This window comes from Nyctereutes procyonoides, unplaced genomic scaffold (assembly GCF_905146905.1).
Source record: "Nyctereutes procyonoides isolate TBG_1078 unplaced genomic scaffold, NYPRO_anot_genome, whole genome shotgun sequence".
NCBI lineage: Eukaryota > Metazoa > Chordata > Mammalia > Carnivora > Canidae > Nyctereutes > Nyctereutes procyonoides.
Window position 1 is genome coordinate 35,619,640 of NW_026575135.1, and position 25,921 is coordinate 35,645,560.

General features: G+C 41.8%; 1 protein-coding gene across 1 annotated transcript in view; it reads right to left on the reverse strand.

Moving 5' to 3' along the window:
• ADAMTSL1 (ADAMTS like 1) overlaps positions 1–25,921 on the reverse strand; it is a 379,096-nt gene that overhangs the window by 68,763 nt on the left and 284,412 nt on the right. The window contains 3 exon segments of the mRNA XM_055302598.1: positions 2,029–2,163; positions 7,204–7,383; positions 15,839–15,967. Coding sequence (XP_055158573.1) covers positions 2,029–2,163; positions 7,204–7,383; positions 15,839–15,967 — 444 coding nt within the window.

A 25,921-nucleotide genomic window follows, 5' to 3' on the forward strand; every position in this document is an offset into this window, starting at 1 on the left:
GGGTATTCGAATTCTTGGGGTGAGGGTTCAAGCTCAATTGGAGTGGACAAGCTCTGGCCAAGCCTTGTTCCTTCAAATGACCTAGTTTCTAACACAGTTTAACTGCCCATCATCACTTTTAAAGCAGTGCTATTTTATAGCTATTTCTGCACAGATACCTGATATATATCCCACACATTATCAACACCAGGCTGATGGTATCTTCTATTCCCTCAATGCCTATTTCCCTTCCTTGCTGCATATGTGAATCCCACCCAACCTTTTGTGCTCAGCTCCAAAGCATTAGTTAGGCCCTGGTCTGTTTCAAATGACTGACTTCTTAGAGTCTTGATACTTGGCATCATTTCTTAACTCATCTCCACAATTCCATGTAGATCCCTCCTACTTCTACAGTGCTGGTGAAGCATCAACATTTACCACTAGAGTCCATGTTGCCCAAGCAGTTGCATTCAGAGACTTTATGGTTACTGACTCACTGTTGCATTAAAATGGAGCAGTCTGGATGTGAACTAGGGTATTATGATGTCTCTCAACTGTTAGATTTAAATACCAGTCTAAGGTAACAAAGCACTATAAACTAGTGATGGAATGCAGCGGCATAAAGCACAATAAATTCTTATTGCTCATGGCTACAATGAGACAAAATATTATTCCAGAATAAGGGCAAAAGAAAGTAAAACTATCATGGAAAAAATATGAGCAGGTTAATTTTTCCAGCATGCTGAATGGCACCTGAATGACCCAAGAGTTACTGAACTTGAAAATAAACAATTGCTGCACATTCTGTTAGTGACTGGGCTATGATTAATATTTATGACAATTTCTCATAGTGATGTGTCTAAAATAAAAGTTTACAATGCTCACATTTAATTTGAAATAAATTTACCATTTATAAGCCAAAAAAAACGCAGTTTGAAACTTCTATGAATTCTGATTAACATGATGCAGAAAAAACTCAACACCAAGTTTGTTTAAGTTATGGGAGACGGAGAAGGGCTACTTGTCATTATATGTGCCTTATTTTTAGGATCAGATCAGAAATAGAGAAATTATAAGCTTATGCTCATATACGATGAACATTCTTAATTTTAGATGATAATGAAAACTGAAGTTAATCTTTCTGTTTGTAATCCGAGAGATGCCAATCCTTGTGGCCACCAGTATGACTAGTACCTTTTTGCCTCTTGCTCCTTGCTGGGTGATGGGGAAGAGAAAAGAGAAACTTTTAGCTTTGAGCCAAGGGAATAATTTTAGTTACCATTACTAACATTTGGCACCACAAAGAGTCAGCATGAAGATTTCCTCCATTTTGTAGACTGGTTTTTGTTTCCAGGACTTTGAAGGCAGATAATTATTCTCTTCCACCTTGAGGGTCCTGTGGCATCTCCATGATTCTTGTGAAGGTATCAGGACATGGATGCTCTTGTAAACCTCTCTCTGCTACCAGTGAGCACTAGCCATGTGGACAATAACTTGGTGAAAGTTCCCATTGACAGATGCCAGGGAAGCTGTACTTGGTAAAGTTATTTAAACACTTGCTTAAGGAGTCCATCTGGGTTGGTTTCAGGCCCTGGATATAGGAAGCTAGCCTAAATCTAGAATTATCTAGCTTTCTCTCCTTGAGAGCTGATTATAGCTCTAGCTTAGTTGTGAGAAGGTCATGGGGGCATTCTGGGGGTAGGGGTGGCAAGGGGAGAGGAGATAGAGGAGGTATTTTTACTGCTTTGCTCTTTACTTACAGTGAGTCAATCTGATTGAGAGGATCTGGACTGTGGCATTAACCCAGGAGGATTCAGAAAGAAGCCATGTTGGAATCTAGACAAACTTGAGTCCAGACTAAGGTCTGCACTCACCTCACATGGAAAGTCAGCCAAGTTTCCACTGGTGAGTCTGGATTCTGTAGGCAATTTAGTGATTTCCTGTTGGCCACCCCCTACTGCTCTCTCCCCCCACCTGCAAGCAGTCACCCATCCATAAATCCTGTCCAGCCCTGGATTTCTGCCCAATGTTCCAGAGATCTGGACTCACCAAGGAGAGCGGAATTCCCAGGATCCAGGACCAGCTGTGCTCCCAGAGGAGATGTCAGCACTGAAGGAAGGTTCGGTCCAATGGCTGAAAGCAACGCCCTGATGTCTTCCAACTGCGTGGGGACTTGGGGGGGATCTACGGGAAGGCAGATGGGGAGTCAGACAGATTAAAGCATGAAGGCTGCATTAAGTGGGGAAGGAGAGGTGGGCATGTGTGTAAGGCAGGCATTGTTATGGTTGCCATTCAGCATCGTTTTTTTCCCACAGAGAAGGTGTGCCTATTAAGATGAGTCTGAATTTCAAGCTTAATATTTGATGCCCAAACCAATAAGATCAGTAATAAGAATCAGGCGTGTTGATTTTAGGAGTTCTTTACTGTATACCACTTTATACCACAGGACCACTGGGTCCCTATAAATGTGTAGGCAAATTAAACCATATTATAAAAATACTTTTAAAAGCCAACACTTCTTCAGCATTTATTATATGCCAAATCTTGTGTTAAATAGTTTTCATTTCTTTTTCCATTTAACTCTTACGGCATCCTCTAGAGCACTTTATTATCCCCACAGATATGGATACATCACGACAGGAATTTTTTATTTTAGAGAGAGAGAGAGCATGTACACATGTGAGGGTGGAGGGAGAGGCACACGGAAAAAGAGAGGGATAGAGAGAATCTAAAGCAGACTTCATGCCCTGCACAGAGCCCTACATGGGGCTCAATCTCATGACCCCGACTGAGATCATGACCTGAGCCAAAATAAAGAATCAGGGAATCAGGTACTTAATCGACTGCACCATCTGGGTGACCCAGGAATTTCTTACTTAATGAGTGGCATTTTCTACAAAGAAAAAGGTTTATTTGTGAAGTTGATGAAGTTAATCCGCTTAGTGGTCTGGATTTTATGCTCAGGTAGGACCAGATAAGCAGGACAGGGATGACTTTTTCTTCCAAATCTTAGAAGGAGTAGTAGGGCTGAAGTCATCAAGGGTCTGGTTAATCAGAGCCCAAAGTGACAAAAATGGGAATTATAGTGGCTTATCATTTTCACTGGACAAATAAAGAGGGAACCTGGTAGTGAGAGGATTCCAGATTCTCTGGGAAAAGGAGAATCCTGTTGCCTGGGCTTCCCATGTCTCACAAGGCAGGCTCCCATCTTTTTCTCTAGAGACTTGTTGGAATCTCAGGGGAAGCAGGAGTATTTCTTTAACTGATGGTCATTTCATCAGTGTTCAGTGAAGACCTCTTATGTGTCTGTCACCCTGTCAGATACTTGCAGATACTTGTTAAGGGTGGCAAATAAGTCATGATGACTTCCGAGTCTGCTTCAGAAATATACCTTCTGTTGGGATGCCTGGGTGGCTCAGTGGTTGAATGTCTCCCTTCCGTTTAGGTTGTGATCTTGGGGTTCTGGAATCGAGTCCCACAGCTGGCTCCCTATGGGGAGCCTGTGTCTTCCTCTGCCTGTGTCTCTGCGTCTCTGTGTGTCTCTCATGAATAAATAAATAAATCTTAAAAAAATATACCTTCCGTCTACTCTGCCTTGACTGCAAAAGACCACTGCATACAGAAAACAATGATGAGCTTAAGATTTTAATACATATACGTTTAAAAATTATAGAGACATTATATATGTTATATATAATTTAAAAATATTCTTTATATGGTATAGGGTGAAAACATCATGTCTGGGCCCAGGGACCCTCTGTTTGAGCTGTGGCTCTGTCATTCATTAGCTTGGGCAAGTCACTTAATTCCTCGGAGCCTGTTTCCTTGTCTATAAGAGGATGAGGAAATTCATCATTTCCCAGATCTCTTTCTACTCTGAAATACCAAGATTTTAGGAACTGATGGTAGCAGTTTACTCCAACCTAGACTCTCTTCTTCTCATCCTTTTTATGTTTTAAAAACTTAATTAATTAATTTTTAAAATTTAAATTCAAGTTAGCTAACATACAGTGCATTACTGGTTTTAGGAGAATTCTGTGATTCATTACATATACACAAGACCCAGTGCTCATCCCAGTAAGTGCCTTCCTTAATGCCCATCACTCATTTTTTTAATACTGTCTTGAGAATATTATAATTGAATGCAGAATATTCCCTCAAGAATTTTAATTGAAGGGATGCTTGAGTGGTCAGTCGGTTAAGTGTCAGCACTTGTTTCAGTTCAGGTCATGATCTTGGGGTCGTGGGATCCAGCTCCTTGTCAAGCTCCCTGCTCAGTGGGGAGTCTGCTTGAGTTTCTCTCCCTCCTTCTGCCCTTCCCACTTGTGCTCTCTCTCTCTCAAATAAATAAAAAATCTTTAAAAAAAAGAACATTAAACTCAAGAAAACCTTTGCTTATTTCCTAGAAGCCAAAAAGGGAGGCTATGTCCCATTTTCAAAACCATCAAATCTTCTTGGGCCAAATGTCAGCCTCTCCTAATGCCCTTAGAGCATTAATCATATTGTTTTTCTTTGGTGTATGCCCATTTGATCTTCCAGGGGAAACTGTAAATTCCCCAAGGTCAGAGGTCACCTCTTAAATTTATCCTAATGCTTGAGATGAAACGTAGAGGCAATATGTAATGAATATTCATTCAATGGCTACAGGAATAAAGGAATGAAAGTCTCATTACATTTCAAGTCTCCACGCCACGGGTTAAGTTGGAGAGCTTGGTGTGAAACCTGTTTTATACATGAAGTCCGTGTTTAAAAATTAAGCAACATTTTTGGCTGATTAAAATACAAGAAAAGATTATTTCTGTGTTCACAAGGCATCTAGAAAACTAAAAATACTTGGCTTAATAAACCACGGCTTCTGATGAAGAAAAGCCCTAAACTTAAGAGTCAAACCACAGATTTTTTTTTTTTGCATCACATTTGATGAAAAGGGGAAGGCGTCATGCTCGTCTAGCTCTGTGTTCACAGTCACGCTGTTTTACAGTTGCAGCCCTGCAAGAGCTGGCGGCAGATCGTGCGCACTTCACTGACAGAGCTACAGTAGCAACTGCACATCCTGGGCTTTCATCTCTGTCAGTGCAGGCACCAAGCAAGGCTTATTATGGAGGAAAAGCCTACAGTAAGCACCATAGCTCAGTGTGGAGCAACAGCGTCTGGGCCCCGGGATCCGGGCTTCAGACTCGCACACAGCTCAGCCAGATGCAACCCAACACAGAACAAATGACGCCCTTCACTGAGTTGCTTTTCTGTGGCTTTCTAAGATGACTGGAGGTTTATGCAGCCACTGGTGAGATGAAAACCCACCTGGGCCTCTCTGAAACCTGAGTGGGCAGGGGCTAGGAACCCTAGGCTTTGGTCTATCATCAATTGGGGGTATAGAAATACAAGTCCAAAGTTTAATTATTTTTCCCCAAGGAGGTCTGTAATGTATGTATGTGTATGTATGTATGGCGTGTGATTCTTCATATTGCTCAGTTTCCTCTTTTTTTTTTTCCTCTTAGAATGATAGCTTTCTCTTAGTGAGAAAACTAACATGAGGGATCTAATTGTTGCTTAAACAAAAAAAAAAAGGTAATAAGACAAAAACAAGATTTTTTTTTACTACATCCCACAAAGTTCCAGACTCTGTGGGGGAAGATAAGCCCAGGGTCCCTATTCCAGGGGATAAAAGGATTACTGTCCCTACACGGCTGAGTCCAGCACTGGGCAACACTGAATACTGGATGGTGTCCCAGTGGCTGTTATTTCTAAAATATATGTTATGCCAAGAATTGCGTTGGACTCTTTAGTCAAGGGTTCTTATATTTGAGGGTACTATATTTTGAATGTTTGTGTCCCTTCAAATTCATATGTGAAGTCCTAACCCCCCAAGGTGATGGGGCCTTTGGGAGGTGAAGCAGAGTCTTCACGATTGCAATCAGTGCCCAATAAATGAGACCCCAGGGAGCTGGCTTGTTCCTTCTGCCAAGGGAAGACAGCAAGAAGCCAGCAGTCTGCACCCAGAATAGGGGCTTTACCAGAACTGGCCATGTTGGCATCCTGATCCTGGACTTCTAGCCCTGAGAGTTGCGAGAAATAAAATTCTCTTGTTATAAGCTACCCAGTTTGTGGTATTTGTTTTAGCAGCCTGAATGGACTAAGTCAGGGGAGTGCCTGTGTGGATTTTTATTTTTATTATTTTTTTGAATTTAATTTTAAATTCAATTGCCTGTGTAGACTTTAGGTGGGCTGGACTATGAACTTTATGAAATTATACGGAAAATTTTGTATGTATGAGTTTTTCTTTTTCTTTTTCTTTTTTTTTTTTTTTGTTTTGACATAGGTCTTGTCATGAGTTTTTTAATTTGACACCAAAAGCAAAGGCAATAAAAGCAAAAATCAAGTGGGACTACAAGAAACTAAAAAGTTTCTGCACAGCAAATGAAATCATCAACAAAATGAAAAAACAGACCACTGAATGGGAGAAATATTTGCGAAATATATATCTGATAAGTGGTTAATATCCATAATATGTAAAGAACTCATATAACTGAGTCACAACAACAACAAAATCCCAAACAACCCCATGAAAAAAATGAGCAGAAGATATGAGTGGACATTTTTCCAAAGAAGACATACAGTTGGTCAACTGGTATATGCCAAGGTGCTTAACATCAGAAAATGCCAAACAAAACCACAATGATATATCACTTTACACCTACCTATTAGAATGGCTATTATTTTTTTTTTTTTTATAAATTAATTTTTATTGGTGTTCAATTTACCAACATACAGAATAACACCCAGTGCTCATCCCGTCAAGTGTCCCCCTCCGTGCCCGTCACCCATTCACCCCCACCCCCCGCCCTGTATGAGTTTTTCTGGAGGGGGATGATCTATAACTTTCATCTGATTTTCAAAGAAGTCCCTAACACAGAAGGAGTTAAAAATAACTTCTTTAGCTCTAACAACTGCCTCCTCTTAGATAGGGGATCATTGTTATGCGTCCACATCAAGACCAGCTTCTAGGGCTTAGTAAAGCTAAGTGAGTCGCCCAAGGTCATGTGGTGAATAAACATTAGAGCCGGTGTTCAAAATGACATCTGCCCGGCCCCCAAGTTTGTGTTTTTCCTACTGGAAGGTCCTCATGTGGGAAGAAGGGAAGGGATATTGCTTTTATGTACTTAACTGGATCAGGGGAAAAGGGAAGTGGAGTGTGAGTTGGGCAGTGGCCCTCGAGCTTTTTACCTAGGAGCAGCAGCTGCGTGTTCTCGGTCAGCTCTCCATGCAGATTGGCTGCCCTGCAGGAGTACAGGCCCTGATCAGAGGGGGACACGTCTGTGAGCAGCAAGGAGCCTTCGTGCACATGGTGAGGGGAGCCCAGTTTGCTTTTATTCCTGAACCAAGTGACTTCAGCTTCAGGCACACCTAGGAAGGAAAAAAAAAAAAAAAAAAAAAAAAAATATATATATATATATATATATATATATATATATATATAAACTCATCAGCTAAACACATTCAGGTGACTCTGGAGGAGTTAGAGCCACTCGGTGGACTGTCCCAGGGGCTGCTCTCCAGGAAGCATCCACCTGGGCATCTCCACCATCCTCTGGCCACACTAAATAATGCCTGTGACGTCTCTGTTGTCTGGAGGTCTTTTGCCTTTTAAAACTCACACGGATGAGGTAGGAAGAGAGGCCAATTCACAGCACAGGAAGGGGGCAACTGGTAAAGGGCACTTGCCAAGGTGGAAGGAAAGTACCCAAGTTCTTTGGAGAAAGCTTGGATAAGCCCAAGAACCATATGTATCCACTGGTGAAAGTAAAGGCCTGACAACCACATGAAATAAGCACTAAGAAAAGCTAGACACAAAAGACTACATTCTGTATGATCTCACTTCTGTAAGTGAAAAACAAAAACTGATAAGATAACATCAATCTGTGCTGTTAGCAGCCAGGATGGTGACTCCTGTGAGAGGGAAGGACAAACAGGGAGGAGTTGTCAGTAGGTGGGCATGAGGCGCTTGGTCGCTGGTAATTCTCTGGTTCTTGACCCGAGGGCTGGTTTGGGCGGCTTGGCACCTTTATGATATGTATCCCTTTCTATACAGATATTACACTTTAGTAAAAAGTCAAAAGCTACAAAGTATTAGTATCTTGTCTAGTATGAACTAGACAAATGAAAGCTGCTGGAACCATACCAGAATTGACATGATACATAGAAAACATGCCTGTATTTTTTGGAGCCTTTGTGCTTTCTTAGAACGAGAGAACAGAGAGCTGTGGTCAGTAGCACCACAGAGAAAGAGACAAAAGAAAGAGACAGAAAGTAGTCGGCTCTTTGCTCAGTCCATCTTTGTTGTCTGTGGGAGAGGGCTGGGGGGGTGCGCATGAGTTAGGACTGAGTACCTGTCGTTGGAAGCTGGGCTCTGTCCTCTAGGGGTGTCACTGATTGAATGTGTTCCTCCCCAAATTCCTGTGTTGAAGTGCTAACCACCTCTAATGGTACAGTATTTGGAGGTAATTAGGTTTAGGTAAGGTCATGAGGGCGGGGTTGTCATGATGGGATCAGTGCCCTCATAAGAAGAGACCAGAAAGCTAGTGCGCCCTCTCCTCTCCCCTCTCCCCTCTCTCCTCCCCCTCTCCTCTCTCTCTCTCTCTCTCTCTGTCTCTCTCTCTCTCTCAGTCAGTACACAGGAAGATGGCTGGCTGCAGTCCAGGAAAAGAGCTCTCAGCAGGACCTGCGTTGAGCTTGGACTTCTCAGCCTCCAGTAAGGTGAGAAATACATTTCAGACATTTAAGCCACCTAGTCCATGGATAATTTGTAATAGCAGCCTGAGTAGGCTAAGACAAGGGGACAGCCTTAATTCTTTAGGTTTCCCTGTGGTTGCCATGCTGGTAAACAAGCCCTGGTTCAGGACAAGCCTTCTAAGAGAGTCTGCATAGGGGGCTCTGTAGCAGGCTGAGCTCTGAGTGAGTTAGGAGACAGAAAATCTGTGGCATCAATTCACAGGTCTCTGGGGAGCAGAAATCTCCATTCCTCATGCTGGTCTAGCTGGTGGTCTAGCTCAAAAGCCTGCTGGTCTAGCTCAAAAAGTTTACTCAGAGCTCTTGGGTGTGTATCCAGGGTATGTTTATAATATCAAATCCTGGCAAATGGGGGTCAAGGCTGGAAGAGTCAAAGGGCTTGGCCTTTGGTCCTGCGCTTTTCTGAACTGGGACTAGATTCTCCCCTTGGGGCAAGGGCAGTGTTGCCTTTAATGGGCGGCCTGCTGGTGAGGATAGAGCCTGCTGGTGAGGATAGAGGATACTGGTCTCCTACTGGAGACATCTTCAAGGGATTACCTGTGTATCTGTTCCTTTTCTTTGAATCTGATGAACTGAATTTACCAGCAGTCTACTCTGTAACACCCAGCTCAGTAGCAGCCCCAATTATGCCCCCCTGGGTACTTGCTCCTCCTGATCTCCCAGTAGGAGAAAGTGGGGTGGAGGTGGGAAGGTGGTTTCACACTCCTTCACTAAAGACAAACTGCATTCTGGGAATTCACTGGTTTCCTGGCTGCTCTGCTGCCTCGGGCAGGCCTAGAACACTGGTGCAACGGGATGGTGAAAGTGCTTGGCCAATCTGTAGGGCCTTCCTCCCTATTATAAAGAATAGAGGAGTGACTCTCCAGTTTTCTCTTTTATTCCAATTACCAATAATTTAATGAGAATCACTAAGGATCACTAAACTGGCTAGAAGGAGGAGGCAGGGCTACTGAACGGGGTGAAGACTTGGATACTGCGTGTTTGTCACATGGGGGAGAGGCATGTCTCTGGACACCTGTTGCTCAAATGCAGGAGGAGGCCCAGGTTGGCACAGCCTCTGAATATACCTGGACAAAAGATGCAGGTAAGAGGCAGAGAGCTGATTTTTCATTGCAGCACCACTAGGGAGAGCAAGAGCATCACATGCCTGGCCATGCCAGCTTGGACTTAGGAACATGAGCTTAATTTTTATGTAAAAAAAGAAATCCACAGCATTCAAGAGACAGTCTCTGAAAGGTCAACTGAAGAAAACACTCCCTGCCATTTCTCTCCTGAAAGCACAAGGAAAAGCGAGGTCCTACAAATTATTTTCCACAAGTATTTCCCTTGCTATGAGTCACTCATGTGCAGCATGTATGTTGGCTCAATCTTTGGAAGAGTGCTGTGGGCAGTGAGCACACAGTCCCCAGTGGGACTGAGGGCTGTTCTAGAGCAAGAGAGGTAGAGTAAGGGAGTTGGACTAAATGGGTCTTCGGTTCCACTAAGCAAACAGGGGATCTAATCTAACACTGTCCACCACTGTGCTGAGGGGGTGGTGTGTGCATCTCCAGCACCAACACCTGTGAGGATCTCGCAACATGGACATTTCTGCAAGATTTCCTGCTGCTCCCAGCGTGTCCTTCTCTGGAAGGGCCCATGGTCCTGCATGATAGCCAGAGGCAGAGACATGTAGGAGAAGAGAGGAAATGGGGGTGGGGGTGGGGGTGGGGGTGGGAAGGTGAGAAACAAGAGGTGGAGGGAGAGAACCCAGGCCCTGAGAGAGACTTGGAGCCATTTCCCAGGAACTGGGTCCCAGCCTCTTCTGTTCTCTTAATCACTCTGCCTCATGTCCCCCATGAAATAGGAGTGTTTGCCACGGTAAGACAGGGTGCTTACAAAAGGACTGAATTTTCCAGGAGCGGGGTGGGGGGCTCATGGGAGAAATGCAAATGTTCAGGAGAGCAGAGGGTAGAAGGACGTTGCCTCCAGTCTCTGTACAGCTAAAATCAGAGAAATGATGGCAGTGCCAAAGGCAGAGAAATTATGTAGGACTCATTCTTTAATATATTTATTAGCAAATATTTGTCAGGCTCACTCAAGCAGGGACCTGCATCAAGAATTCGCTGATGGAGGAGTTGTGTCTGGTGTCACATCTTGGGGGCTTCCTGCTTGGGACTGTGGGCAGAGGATAACACCAACAAGGTGCTTCAGAATAGTTTTAGTCCCTTTCCTGACAGACTCTGACATCTTATAAACATAGAGAAAAGATAGAGGAAAAAGCAGCGAGGCCTCAGAGAGCTCTTTTTTCTTTTTCTCTCAAGAGATGATAATGAGCATTTAGAAAACATCACCAGCCACTATTTAAGACAGAGTCCCTTGAAAAGGTAGCAGATACCCATGCCCAATGTTGACGTTCAGAGTACCTGAACCCAGGGAGCACACACAAGTCAGGAGCTGTGCAAAATATCCTGAGCATGTCAGGAGAGGAGAAAGAACATTGTGCTATAAGCCAAACATTTTATAAAGATAATTACATTTTTCAAAGAGATTAAAAAATCTGTCTAAAGTGATGTTAGTTTGGATCCTGGACTGGTGAAGGGGACAGAGCCTCTGTCTCTCCCTATTCCTCACTTCATGGCCAAATCAGTGACCTACAAATGGCAGGGTGGAGATCCAAACTCATATATTCGATGCCACGGATCCCCATCCTAACCTGTGCCCCACACTGCCTGCCATTGTATCCAACTGCCTCTTCAGAAAAGGTCAGAAAATGCTATACTGTTGTTTCTGAACTGTCAGAGTCTTACTTTCTACTTTGAGAATTAACCTTTCTGCTATAGCTGTAACACCATGATTATTGTTAGGAGGGGTTTCTAGAACCCATATGTGCTGGCTTTGTTAGTTCTTTTCTTGTTGAGAAGCTGGTCAGGGTGTGGGTGGGTTTTTTTTTTTTTTAGGCTGTTGTGATGTGACCACACATTTTACTGAAAGAAATGTCAGAAAATATACTCTACCAAAGTACAAAACTGTGCTGTTGACAAGTTACTTGGATAGGCTCCACACTCTGGACTCCCTGGTATGATTTGTGTCTAAAACAGGAGGAAAAAACTCTGTTTTTACTTTTCCCCCTTGGTGGCATATCTTATCAACAACACAATGCTCTCTATATTGCTTGAAAGGATCAATAAATGAGTCGGGTCATAATGGGTTGTAACTTGATAGGACTGTAGGGATTAGTGCCTTTAATCTCCATGGAGCGACCAGGTAGGGTGATGCTATAATATTCTTTTTTAAAATCCCAGACAGGATACTCTTGCTAACCAGCCTGCTTGTTATATTTGGAAGGCTGCTTGCATCCTGGAAGCCTGGCAGCATTTCAAGGTGCAGTATCTTGTGCACCTTGACATGATGCTCTTTAGAAGTGTCTTCGATGGCTTGGTGTGAGAAAAGACTATAGTAACTTAAATGTAGCTTTGGCAATTATTCTAAAGAACCATGGAAGTCTGGAAAGGATGTTTTCAGCCTTCCACATTTCTCCATACCGAATGGGGCAGATACTGATAGCTGTTCACCTCCAAACCTGTTTCCTTCTTTTTCCTGGGTGCCCATCTAGGCTACATTGCTCAGTATCCCTTATAGTGGGGAGTGGCCATGTGATCAAGAGGTACAGTGAGAAGTGGTAATGTGTGTTGCTTCCAGGTGTGGCCCTTAAAAACCTTCCCAACCATCCTCCAAGCTTTATCTTTCCCCTCTTCTGGTTGACAAGTTAGAGATAACCCTTGAGGAGAACTTGGAGGGCACGAGTTTTAAATAATAGATCCACAAGCATTCCATGACCCTGACTGTGGGGGGCAGCCAGCTCTTTGGACTCTCAGGTAAACAATAATAAACTTCTATTGTGTTTGATCCATGACATATTTGGGGGTCTACTTATTACCATAGTCTAGCCTATGCCAATGAATATACTGCCTATCACTGATCAACTATTTCTATATCACCAGTCCTGATAATTTTATCTCCTAAGTCCTTCCAAAGCTTCCTTTGCTCTTAGAACAAAATGTCAAATTGTACCATAATCTATAAGAGTATGTAAGATCTAGCCCTTGTCTGCTCTCCTCCACACTCCAGCCACATGCCATGCTACTTTCTTCTCTGCTATCTATACTACTGCCACCCCAGCCGTTTTACTCCTTTAGAGGCAGCCTGCTCTTGCTACCTCAGGCCCTTTGTACATACTGGTCCCAATGACTGAAATACTCCCTCCTCCCCTAACCCTTTATCTCCTAGTAGGCCTTTTGAACTCTTCTCAAATAGAGAAAAAGTATGGGAGTGACTGGATTGGATCACCTTTCAAAAAGAATGCTCATCATACTCATGGCTTAATATTTGTTATGTTTAAGGGTTGGGAAGAATTTGTGAGGCTGCATCTTACAAGTTGAAAGAACCTATGTACAAAGAGTTATTTAATGAGAAATAGCTAGCAACTCAAATGTATAAGTACATGAGTTAATCTACATAAATTATGTAATATTCTTAATATAGACTATAAAATAGCCATTAAAATACACCAAAAGAGAGCAATGAGCCAGTTGTATTTGTAAAAGTAATTCCTACTGCCATTGAGCGTTACAACACTCAGTATTTTGACTGGAGATGTAGCTCAAGGATGATTTCTTTGTTCAGCAAATTCATGATCTACTGTGTAATCAAAAGCAGACTCTTGTCCACCACTTTGAATAAATGTCTTATTTAACAAAAGGCATAATGACAGAGACACCCAGATGTATTTCAGTTAGCCATGATTAACACCAATGATTCTATGAAAAAAAAATAAAAATAAAAACTGTACTGTGCATGGCCAGGCCAAAAACTGGGCACAACCTGAGATCTCATGAAGCAATCACCAAGAGCAAGTCTCTGGATGAAGTCAAGAAGACAGGGCACCAAATGGCATGAAAGAACTTGGCCAAAGCGAGTTTTAGTGTCCTTGGTTCCCCATGGTAGACACTTTCTCACCTGGATTCTGGTTCTCTCAATCTCCTAATTTAAGTGCCTACTTCCTTGCTCTGCCTCTTGCTCCTCATTCTTTTACTCCTACCAATCTCAGCACTCAGGAAGAGATCTGGCATGGTCTGTTATACCTCCACGCAGTGTCTGGTCTCTGAACACGCGTGTGTTCACAGTGATTGGGTGGGGAAGGATGGTTCTGCACAAGACGCCTTACCTGTACCAGCAGTCCTTGCACAAAGGGCAGCTCCTTCGAGGGAAGCCCTGTCTGAGGGTTTGTCTGACTCATTATCTGCCAGGGCAGGGCCTGAAGGGATCTGGTGTGGCAGGCTTCACTGATGAGGGTGGATACGCAGGCCAAGGGAAGCTTTACAGAAAGAAGCTAATGTATGATGACAGAGAGAGATTTATGGTTCTGATTTCCTGGAGCTACCAGGATATTTTGGAGAAAACCAGACTGGCAATTCTTTGGAAACAGCGTGCTTTAGATTAAGATCTTCCTCCTATTTATTCTAAACTGAGTTATGTGACCTATAAATCACAAGCAGAGATTTAAGATAAAAGAAAGTCCCAAAGCAGGGGTGCCACTGTCTGTCCACTGGGTATAATCAGGGAACCCAGCTGTGGGTGTGCCACAGGAGGGTATAGCTGATAAGGACAGCAATCAAGGGATTGTAGATGGGCCCTGGCACAATAGCCATTCATTTCTTTGCACTGTGAAAGTGAAGACCCTTAGGGTAGATGGCACCCATTAGTGGTCCATAGGGAGGGAGATTTAGCCACCGGGCTTTGTTTGGCTCTGTGTTGATGACTTTTTGCTTTTTAACTGAAGGTAAATACCTTCTTATTTTTATTTATTTATTTTTAAGATTTTATTTATTTATTCATGAGACACACACACACACACACACACACACAGAGAGAGAGAGAGAGAGAGAGAGAGAGAGAGAGAGGCAGAGACACAGGCAGAGGAGAAGCAGGTTCCTTGCAGGGAGCCTGATGTGGGACTCAATCCCAGGACTCCAGGATCATGCCCTGGGCCAAAGGCAGGCCCTAAACTGCTGAGCCACCCAGGGATCCCTGGTAAATACCCTTTTAAAAAGCATACTACCACCCCCTTTTGTCTACTCCTCCCCCACTTCCCTTTCTGTTCCCTATAGGCCTCTGAGTTTGCAAGGCCAACTGGGAAGCAATTCCTATATCACAACTCCTAATAGCACTGGTTGTTTTCGTTAATGACTCCTACCCATTTCTGATGAGAAGAAGCTCCAGATTCCTGTTGGTCCTGTCTCTGTCATCTCTCTGATGTTACTCTACCTGTTACCTTTCCATTACCACTGCCCTGAGTTTGGTCCTTCATGATCTCTTCTCTAAACTATGACAGCTTTTTTTTTTTTTTTTAAAGATTTTAGTTTTAAGTAATCTCTACACCCAACATGGGGCTTGAGCTCATAACCCTAAGCTCAAGAACATAAAATGTTCTACCATCTGAACCAGGAAGGTGTCCCAACTACTATTACAACTTCTTAACTGGTCTCTCTGTCCCAGTATTTCCTATCTTCAATCCATTTTACATATTGCTATTGGCTCGCTCTTCTGGAAGGATGGCTCTTCAGTGTCACTCTCTTTCTGCCTTTTTCTGAACTCCTTGGCCAAGCGTTTAAGGTCTTTCATGCCACAGTTGCAACACACCTTACTAAAGTTTAAGCCCCTCCACACCATTTCTATACTCTGGGCTCCTGCCAGACCAAAGCACATACTATTCGCTTACAGTCTTGAGGTTTTCCTACTTCCATGAATTTTTCACATTCTTTTGTCTATTTGGAACACGCTTTGCTTCCACCTTTGCACCTGTAGTATGCAAGGCTGAAATAAGAAACCACCTCTGTCCCAGCCAGAATTCATCTTTCCTCTAAACTTCTGTAGCACTGTCCATTTTCAGGGTGACTGAAATTCTTGGGTTAGCTTTCCTACTACCCCTGAGTCCTGGAGAATAGAATCTATATTTATCTTTGTATCCCCCAGCTTGATACAAGGCTCCATTAATATTTGAACAGATGAATTAACACATGAATACATTTCTCACCTGCAACTTGGCAGTTAATTGTCACATTCACTCCTTGCACTGTTTTGATGGTGCTTCCCACATCAACTGTGATTGCAGGCTCCTCGGTGTTGATCACAGTCGCTCGTGATGTCTTCACTAGTGGTTTTCCTGAAGGTGAGAAGGAATGTGAGATTTTACTAGATGGTGGCTGTGGGCAAGGTGTTCCCTTGAACCATGGGATGACCCACAATGAACAACTGGTATACCCAGGCTTTTCCTACTAACCATGTTTTCCTTTGAAAAAATTGTTAACCGCATGATATAGAAATCATCCACCCACCCACTCATCCACCATAGAATTGTCAGGAAAAGAACACATATTGAAGAATCTGAGGATGAGCATACCTAACAAGCTAGGATGATTTGTGCATTTTATCATTACATTTACAAATGACATTATATCTCCTATTTTTAAGGGCTTATTTTTTTAAAAGATTTTATTTATTTATTTTTATTTTTTTAAAAAAGATTTTATTCATCCATTCATGAAAGACACACACACACACACACACACACACATACACACAGAGGCAGAGACACAGGCAGAGGGAGAAACAGGCTTGACGCAAGGAGCCCGACATGGGACTCTATCCCAGGTCTCCAGGATTATGCCACAGGCTGAAGGCAGGCACCAAACTGCTGAGCCACCCGGGCTGCCCTAAAAGATTTTATTTTTAAATAATCTCTATACCCACCATGGAATTCAAACTCACAACTCTGAGGTCAAGAAGCACATGCTCCACTGACTGAGCCAGCCATGCACCCCAGCTTATTATTATTATTTTTAAAGATTTTATTTAGTTATTTATTTGAGAGAGAGAGAGAGAGAGAAGCAGGAAGAGACACAGGCAGATGGAGAAGCAGGCTCCATGCAGGGAGCCTGATGCGGAACTTGATCCTGGGTCTCCAGGATCATGCCCTGGGCTGAAGGCGGTGCTAAACTGCTGAGCCACCCTGGCTACCCCGGGCTTATTTTTTTAATTAATTTTTTTACTTTGAGATAATTATAGCTTCACATGTATTTTTAAGAAATAACACAGAGCAATCCCGTGTGCTCTCTATCTAGATCCCCCTAATGGTAACATCTTAAAAACTATGGTATCATTATTAGGACACTGACACTGATAAAGTTAAACTACAGAGTATTTCCACCACTACAGGAGCCCAAATGCTGTCCCCAACCCTGCCTTAATCCTCTGACAACCATTAATCTCTTCTTGATTTCTATAATTTTGTCATTTTAAGAACATTATAAAAATGGAATCATATAATACTGTAATATTTTTAAAATATTTTTTTCCAATCAATAGTTCTCTGGAGATTCCTTGGGGTCACTCATGCTACCATGGTTGTGTCTATCAATAGTTTGTTTCTTTTTATTGCTGAATAGTATTCCATGGTACAGATTTATCATAGTTTCTTTAGCTATTCATTGATTGAAGGATATCTGGGTTGTTTCCAGATTGTACATATTCAAATAAAACTGCTACAAACATTTTTGTACAAGTCTTTGTGTGAACATAAGTCTTCATTCTTCTGGGATAATTGCCCAGGAGTGCCACTGCTAGGTCATATTGTAGTTGCATGTTTAATTTTTTAAGAAACTGAACTGTTCCAGAGTGGCTGTATCACTTCACATTCTTATCAGTAATATACGAACAATCCAGTTTCTCTTCATCCTTGCCAGCATTTGGTGTTGTCATTAGTTTTAATTTTAGCCATGCTGATAGGTGTATAGCGATACCTCACTGTGGTTTGAGTTCTCATTTCCCTAATGGCTACTGATGTTGGATAGTTTTTCATGTGCTTATTTGCCATCTTTATATCCTCTTGGTTGAAATGTCTCTTCATGTCCTTTGAGGATTTTCTAATTGGATTATTATTTTTTGTTGGGTTTTGAGAATTCTTTATATTCTAGATATTAGTCCTTTGTCAGATATATGGTTTGCAAAAATTTTCTCCCACTTCTGTAGCTTTTCATCATCTTAAACAGGATCTTTCACAGAACAATGGTATTCTTAACTCTGATAAAGTCTTACTTATTAAGTTTTCCTTTCATGGATCTTGCTTTTGATAATAAGTCTAAAAACTATCTAGACCTAGATCATGAAGATTTTCCTATTCCTTTTTGGTAAAAGTTTTATAGTTTTACATTTTACATTGAAGTCTTTGATGCATTTTGAGTTAATTTTTGTATAGGTGTGAGACTTCAATCAAACTCCATTTTTTGGCCTATGGGTGTACAGTTACTCCACCAAGCTATCTTTCTTCCATCATATTGTTTTGTACCTTTGTCAAAATAGGTTGGGCATATTTTTATGGATCTGTTTCTAGTTCTCTCTTCTGTTCTACTGTTTTGTGCATTTATCCATCTACCAATACCATATAGTCTTCATTATTTTATTTTATTTTATTTTTTTTATAAATTAATTTTTATTGGTGTTCAATTTACCAACATACAGAATAACACCCAGTGCTCATCCCGTCAAGTGTCCCCCTCCGTGCCCGTCACCCATTCACCCCCACCCCCCGCCCTCCTCCCCTTCCACCACCCCTAGTTCATTTCCCAGAGTTAGAAGTCTTTATGTTCTGTGTCCCTTTCTGATATCTCCCACACATTTATTCTCCCTTCCCTTATATTCCCCTTCACTATTATTCATATTCCCCAAATGAGTGAGAACATACACTGTTTGTCCTTCTCCGATTGACTTACTTCACTCAGCATAATACCCTCCAGTTCCATCCACGTTGAAGCAAATGGTGGGTATTTGTTGTTTCTAATGGCTGAGTAATATTCCATTGTATACATAAACCACATCTTCTTTATCCATTCATCTTTCGATGGGTACCGAGGCTCCTTCCACAGTTTGGCTATTGTGGACATGGCTGCTAGAAACGTCGGGGTACAGGTGCCCCGGCGTTTCATTGCATCAGAATCTTCGGGGTAAATCCCTAACAGTGCAATTGCTGGGTCATAGGGCAGGTCTATTTTTAATTCTTTGAGGAACCTCCACACAGTTTTCCAGAGTGGCTGCCCCAGTTCACATTCCCACCAACAGTGTAAGAGGGTTCCCTTTTCTCTGCATCCTCTCCAACATTTGTTGTTTCCTGCCTTATTAATTTTCCGCATTCTCACTGGTGTGAGGTGGTATCTCATTGTGGTTTTGATTTGTATTTCCCTGATGGCAAGTGATGCAGAGCATTTTCTCATGTGCATGTTGGCCATGTCTATGTCTTCCTCTGTGAGATTTCATGCTCATGGATTGGCAGAATTAATATTGTGAAAATGTCAATGCTACCCAGGGCAATTTACACGTTCAATGCAATCCCTATCAAAATACCATGGACTTTCTTCAGAGACTTAGAACAAATTATTTTAAGATTTGTGTGGAATCAGAAAAGACCCCGAATAGCCAGGGGAATTTTAAAAAAGAAAACCATAGCTGGGGGCATCACAATGCCAGATTTCAGGTTGTACTACAAAGCTGTGGTCATCAAGACAGTGTGGTACTGGCACAAAAACAGACACATAGACCAATGGAACAGAATAGAGAATCCAGAAATGGACCCTGAACTTTATGGTCAACTAATATTCGACAAAGGAGGAAAGACGATCCACTGGAAGAAAGACAGTCTCTTCAATAAATGGTGCTGGGAAGATTGGTCATCCACATGCAGAAGAATGAAACTAGACCACTCTCTTGCACCATACACAAAGATAAACTCAAAATGGATGAAAGATTTAAATGTGAGACAAGACTCCATCAAAATCCTAGAGGAGAACACAGGCAACACCCTTTTTGAACTTGGCCACAGTAACTTCTTGCAAGATACTTCCACGAAAACAAAAGAAACAAAAGCAAAAATGAACTATTGGGACTTCATCAAGATAAGAAGCTTTTGCACAGCAAAGGATACAGTCAACAAAACTCAAAGACAACCTACAGAATGGGAGAAGATATTTGCAAATAACATATCAGATAAAGGGCTAGTTTCCAAAATCTATAAAGAACTTATTAAACTCAACACCAAAGAAACAAACAATCCAATCATGAAATGGGCAAAAGACATGAAGAGAAATCTCACATTATTTTATTTTTTAAAAAAGATTTTGTTTATGAGAGAGAGAGAGAGAGAGATAGAGAGAGAGAGAGAGAGAGAGAGAGAGAGAGAGACAGGCAGAGACAGAAGCAGGCTCCATGCAGGGAGCCTGATGTGGGACTTGATCCCTGGACTATAGGATCACACCCTGAGCCAAAGGCAGATGCTTAACTGCTGAGCCACCCAGGTGTCCCAGTCTAAATTATTTTAACTATATAATTAATCTTGCAATTGGGTAGGTTGATTCTTTCCACTTTATTCTTCTTTGCTATTCTAGTTTCTTTGCTCAACATAGGTTTTCAATAATCTTATTTACAACCATAAAATCTTGCTGGGATTTAGATAGGAATTAAACTACTATATCAATTTGGGGAGAATTAGTACTTTTTACTGTGTTGAATATTCCAATTCATGAATACTGTATGTCTATTGATTTAGCTCTCCCTTAATGTCTTTCAGCAGAGTTTTGTGATTTTTAGCATATAAGTTCTGTACACATTTTGTTAGGTTTATATCTATTTTGATTTTATTGAGGGATGGCAAATTATATTGTATTTTCAATTTCAGTGTTCATTGATAGCATATAGATATGCAGTTGATTTTTGTATAAACTGTGACCTTGTTGAACTTAGATGCTAGTTTTAGGACTTTTTGTGGGCAGATTTTTTGGTATTTTCTAAGTAAGTGATCATTTCATCTGCAAATAGTTTTATTTCTTCCATTCTGATCTGTATGCCTGTCATTTCCTTTTCTTGCATTATTTCACTGGATAGAACTTCCAGCACCAAGTAAGAGTGCTGAAACTGAATAAGAATGTGGAGTAAGAGTGGTGAAAGTGGGTTTGGGGTATGCTGAGTGATTTTCAATTGAAATCTGGACATTTTCAGAGTATGTTATGCAAATCTGGATCTTATTTAAGCCTACTGTTTTAGCTGGCTTACTCTGCAACAGCTAAGGTCGGGGAGCAGGGATGGGCCAACTTATTACCGCCCAGTGCAAGTAGAGGTCCAGATTCTCCACCTGGCCTCCTCTGTTACTCAAGTGGAGGGGCTCCTCATTACTGCCAAGCAGGGGAGGGACTTCTGGCTCCCCACACAGTCTCTAGTGATCCCACCATGGGAGGCACCTTATGGCTGCTGGGTGGTAGGTGAAAGTCCTGACCCTCCGAGGGGACTTCTGTAACACCACCCCAGAGAAAAGGGTAAGGAGGGTGCTGCAGGGTGAGGATGAAATTCCAGGTTCTCCATGTGCTTTCCTCATTACACTGTGGGGATGAAATCTGTCTTCTCTGACACCAGGTCTGTGGGGGTACTGCAGAACATCATTTCAGTCTGATGAGGTGGCGTCTAGGTTCCCCATGTGGCTTTTGCTGGTGTGGGTGGCGATGGACTACAGTATATTGTTTTGAAGTAGAGCTTCCCAAAAGTTTTCTGTCTTGTTAGGCCACTCCTTTCCTGGTCCTTGGCTAGCAAGAACAGTCTCTGGTTGAAGCATTCTTTTGTACGTGTTCTTATTGCTTTTCCTGATGGCTGGCTTCTTCAGCTACAAGTTTGGGAACTGAAAGGCTAAAAGAAAACCTGAGGAAGGAACAGTTGTGTAGTTACTCAGCTCCCAAAGCCTCTAGCTCTCTTCTCTACTTTTTAGTTTTCTTCATGTTGTTTCATGTGTAATCTCTGTGGATTTTAGTTGTATTTAGCAAGAAGGATGGGGAAAAGTGGGTCTATGCCATCCTCCCAGGAGTAGAAGTTCTGTATACATTACATTTTAATAGACCTTTATCAGCTGGGGAGAAAAATCCAGCACTTTGTATACATGACCACAAAATACAATGAAAAGAATCATTTATTGAGCACCCTGGGGAAATAAGGGTCCACATGAAATCATTTTTATATACCTTGTACTTAATTCTTTGTAAGGCAAATGGATTTTGTTTTAACCATTTTATATAGGACACTCTGTGATGGTTTTCATTCTTCTCTGCCTTCATTAACTGTGCACATTATTTAACTTCATGAACTGAAGACCATAATTCAATTCAACCCTTTAACCTGTTTTTCCTACTTTCTACTTTTTGTTTTATCCCTCATCTATTTATCCATTATTCCTGCTTGCACTGTCACACAGCCTCCTGTTACAAGCTGTCCCTCTTTCTTCCCCTCTCCCCTTTTAACTGTGCTCTACGTTATTAGGCTCATTAAAACTATGGTCAAAGGCAGAAACTTGAGTGAGGTTTGACGATGTGCACAGGTTCTCCATATCTGTTTTGACTGTTTAGGGATCTTCCCCTTATTTCACCTATATTCCGTATATTTGAGACTATGTATAACTTGATGTGAAGATGAATGACTTTGTACTACGGTTTCTGAGAGTAATGCAGGGTGATAATAGAGGGACACCGCTGCAATGACACTGATAAATCTTGGGTTATATACCTTACCTCCCTACTGGCAGGAAGCTCTCCAGCTCTAACTGGTAAATATACCCTAAATCTAATCCTGTGATCCCCTCTGTCACTAGGATCTGAAGCTGCTACCTTCTCTGGCTGCACTGCTGCAGAGCCTAACTGGTCTCACTTCCACTTGTCTTTCACTACTTGTGTCAGCTGGAGTGATCCTTCTCAAACACAAATAAGATCATCCATCTAACTGCTTGGGTTCAATTATCTAGTGTGTTATCAGTATAATTAGAACAAAATTTTAAGCGCTTGACCATCTGTGTCCCCTATATGATCATCTGTCAACCTCTTCTACCTCACTGAGGACACAGTCCCTGTCTATCACTGCTCCAGTCACACTGGTCTCCTTTCCCTTCCTCTAAAACATCAGCTCATTTACCATGGCTCTTTCCTCCCCCTGCCATCCTCCAGCTATAGACTTCTACATCACTGTCTTCCTGTGGTTGCTCAGTACAAGTAATACCTCCTCGTGAGGCCTTTCCTAACCACTCCATCTAAAGCACATACCCCCTTATCCCTGGCCAATCATTACGTATCTCACCACCAACTTAATTTTCTTTATAAGCAAAGAATTACCAGAATTTATAATTCATTTGTGTATTTTCTGTCCCCCCATCCCTCATCATGTAGCCTCTATAAAAGATCACATCTCTCTTGTCCTCTTTTTCATTCCTACTACTTAGTCCTGGCAGATGGTAGGTCCTCAATAAATATCTAGTAAGTGAAAATATGTGTGCATATGGTGTGCTACGTGTATTATCTGAATTTGGTTTTGCTCTCATAACTAGGCAGGTAAAATATTTCTTTTATGCAATCAAGAAACTTAGGTTCAGGGGGGCTTCATGGATTGTCCAAAGCCACAGAACTACACTGAGTAGGGCTAAACTTGACCCTGGATTTTTTACCTAAAGTACAGTGCTTATTATAGGGGATCTCAAATCGTTGCCTGTGCACTGGCTGCCTCAGAACTCCCAGGGTACTTATTAAAAACATAATCTGTCCTGCTCTACTACACATTGCCTCACTGTGTAATAAAAACAACTGTGCCAATGCAGAAAAGTAGGTTAGGGACCAGAGAGTTCCAGACTCACAATTACTAGGTTATTTTTCCTATAGGAATTTTAATAATAATAAAGGTGGTTTTTATAGCTGCAAGTGTATAGCTATAAAATTCAAATGTCACTGAATTAAATCCAGCTCTTAATTAATTATATTGAGCTTTTGCTCAAAAGTAATGGCCTTTTGTCCTATCACTGGAAGGGCTGTCGTTAGCATCGGCTACTTGTATGTTTCTCATTACCTTCATGATCCATTGTTAAGACAAATCACAAAGTTACCCAAGTATTTATAATCAATGGAAATATACAGTGAAAAGATTGCTTTTTAACCACTCAACCTCTTATATAGATTAGAGAAAACTTGTATCTATTCTTGAGTCCCATTCTGGATCTACTACATTTGAATCTCAGGTGGTTTAAAACCAGTACACAGGGTCACAACTTTGACTTGGGACATGAAGGTTCTCCCTGTCCCAAGAACAAGTCAGCCATGAGAGAGTTTCAAGTGCCTTTTGATTTGCTCCTTCATGGTTGCCAAGAAGATGGTTTCATCCAGTGTATGTAACCATCCCATTCCAGTCTGCAGAAGCAGAGGCTTCTCCAGGACAAAGTTCAGACTCCTGATAGAGTTGTCTGTTCTGGGATGGAAGCTACAATTTCTATTTTTAACAAGTTCTTAGGTAATTCTGATACACAGCCAGGTTTGATAATCAACAAATTACACCCTTTTAGTTTTTCTGTAACTGATTTCTCTGATTCCTGGTGAGTTGGGAGATTTCTTCTGAGAGATCACTACTAGGTCTCTATTTGAGATTTTCAAGTTGGAGCTCTGATTTTAATGGTCAACTAACAACAACAACAATAACAACAAAAATATGAGCCTATTATAGAACACTTGGATGATGACTTAATAAGTGAATGCTGCTATATGATGCCATGCCTAGGTTTGTGTCTGATTAGAGTCACATTAATGAGTCTGACTTTAATTATGGAGGTTACCTAAGAAGAAAAAAAGAAGAAAAAAATAGAGATGTAGAGAGAGAGTGAAGTGATAAATTATATGCTTGTGCTGAGGCAGTGCTAAAAAAACACAAAAGGTAATTGCATGCTGTAAGTACCACAAGAGTGGGCTGGGCCTCAAGAGTAGGCCGTGATAGCAGGGCCTCTGCAGTGTGAGCCATGCCTGGGCTGTCAGGCCTGTGGGCATGCACTGCTGGTGGCTACTCTCTTCTGCAAGTCAGCTCAGCCTGCAGATTGCGTGTGTGCTGCTACCTGATGTGAACTGATAGGGTTTATAGATGATTCTTTCATTTAATCTATGAATTCGTGTTACAGATGAGTAAGAGCTATACAGAAGGAGGTTATGCCTTATTTTATATGCCTAAGAAAAACAAAGAAATGGAAACAGAGGAAAGTGTTTCCATTTATTGGGACTAATACAAGGAATAAAGCCAGGCTGAGAGAGTTGTACCCAGAAATAGAAGCATTAAGAGAATCGTTTTTGTTCAGTTCAGACCTCATACCCCTTAGCTATTGGATTATGGTTCCTGTTAGAAGTAATGTGGAACAGGGGAAATAGAGCCTCACTACTGGTAAGTGAGGGCATCCCTTGTCCAAAGGGTGAACGTGAGGCATAGCTAAACCTTGTGTGTCAGTATCCAACAATGTGTTGCATCATGATGCCCTTACAGCAAAGGTGTTTGGGCATCCAGGCACTGTCCTTACCCTGAAGGATGATCCAGTGGAGAGACAGGCATGGACAAATGAGCAGCCCAGGAGCAAATGCTCAGAAATACATTCCTGTGTATAATCTGGGCTCTGGCTCATGCCTCTTTCCTGCATGTGTGACTCTGGGTAAAATCAAAACCCAATGGGAAAAAAATCTGAACATATGTGCCTGAAAAATATCTTTGGCCCAGTATAAAGGTGATTGAGAGAGGAGCCAGAGGAGATGGAAGGTTTGTTTTTTGAGTGCAGCCAAGAACAGAAAGCATTGTAAGTAACTTTTTCTCAGGGCCCAAGTCCAGGCCTCTGCTAAGAGGAATTTTGTTTTTAACAGCATGATGCCTTCCATTTTGCAATCCATGGCTGATACTGATTTGCTACTAACCAAACTCTTTTCTTCTTCCTGGTCACACAGCTAGGTCATTTCCCAGCCTCTTTGCTGGGAAGGCATAAGCAAGGTACCGAGTTCTAGCTGCTGGGATGTGAGAAGAATGCCACTTCTTGACTCAACCTACAAAATCCCTTCTGAGCACTAATTTACTTAGACTATGTGAACAAGAAATAACCTATCATATTTTAGCCATCATTATTTGTGGTTTGGTTTGTTATAGTAGTTAGCAAATGTTAATTAACCCAGGCTTAGTGAATATTTATTGACTCATTAAATGAATCAAATGGATTTTCTTTTGATTCTTCTGACATTGAGTCACACATATCACTTGA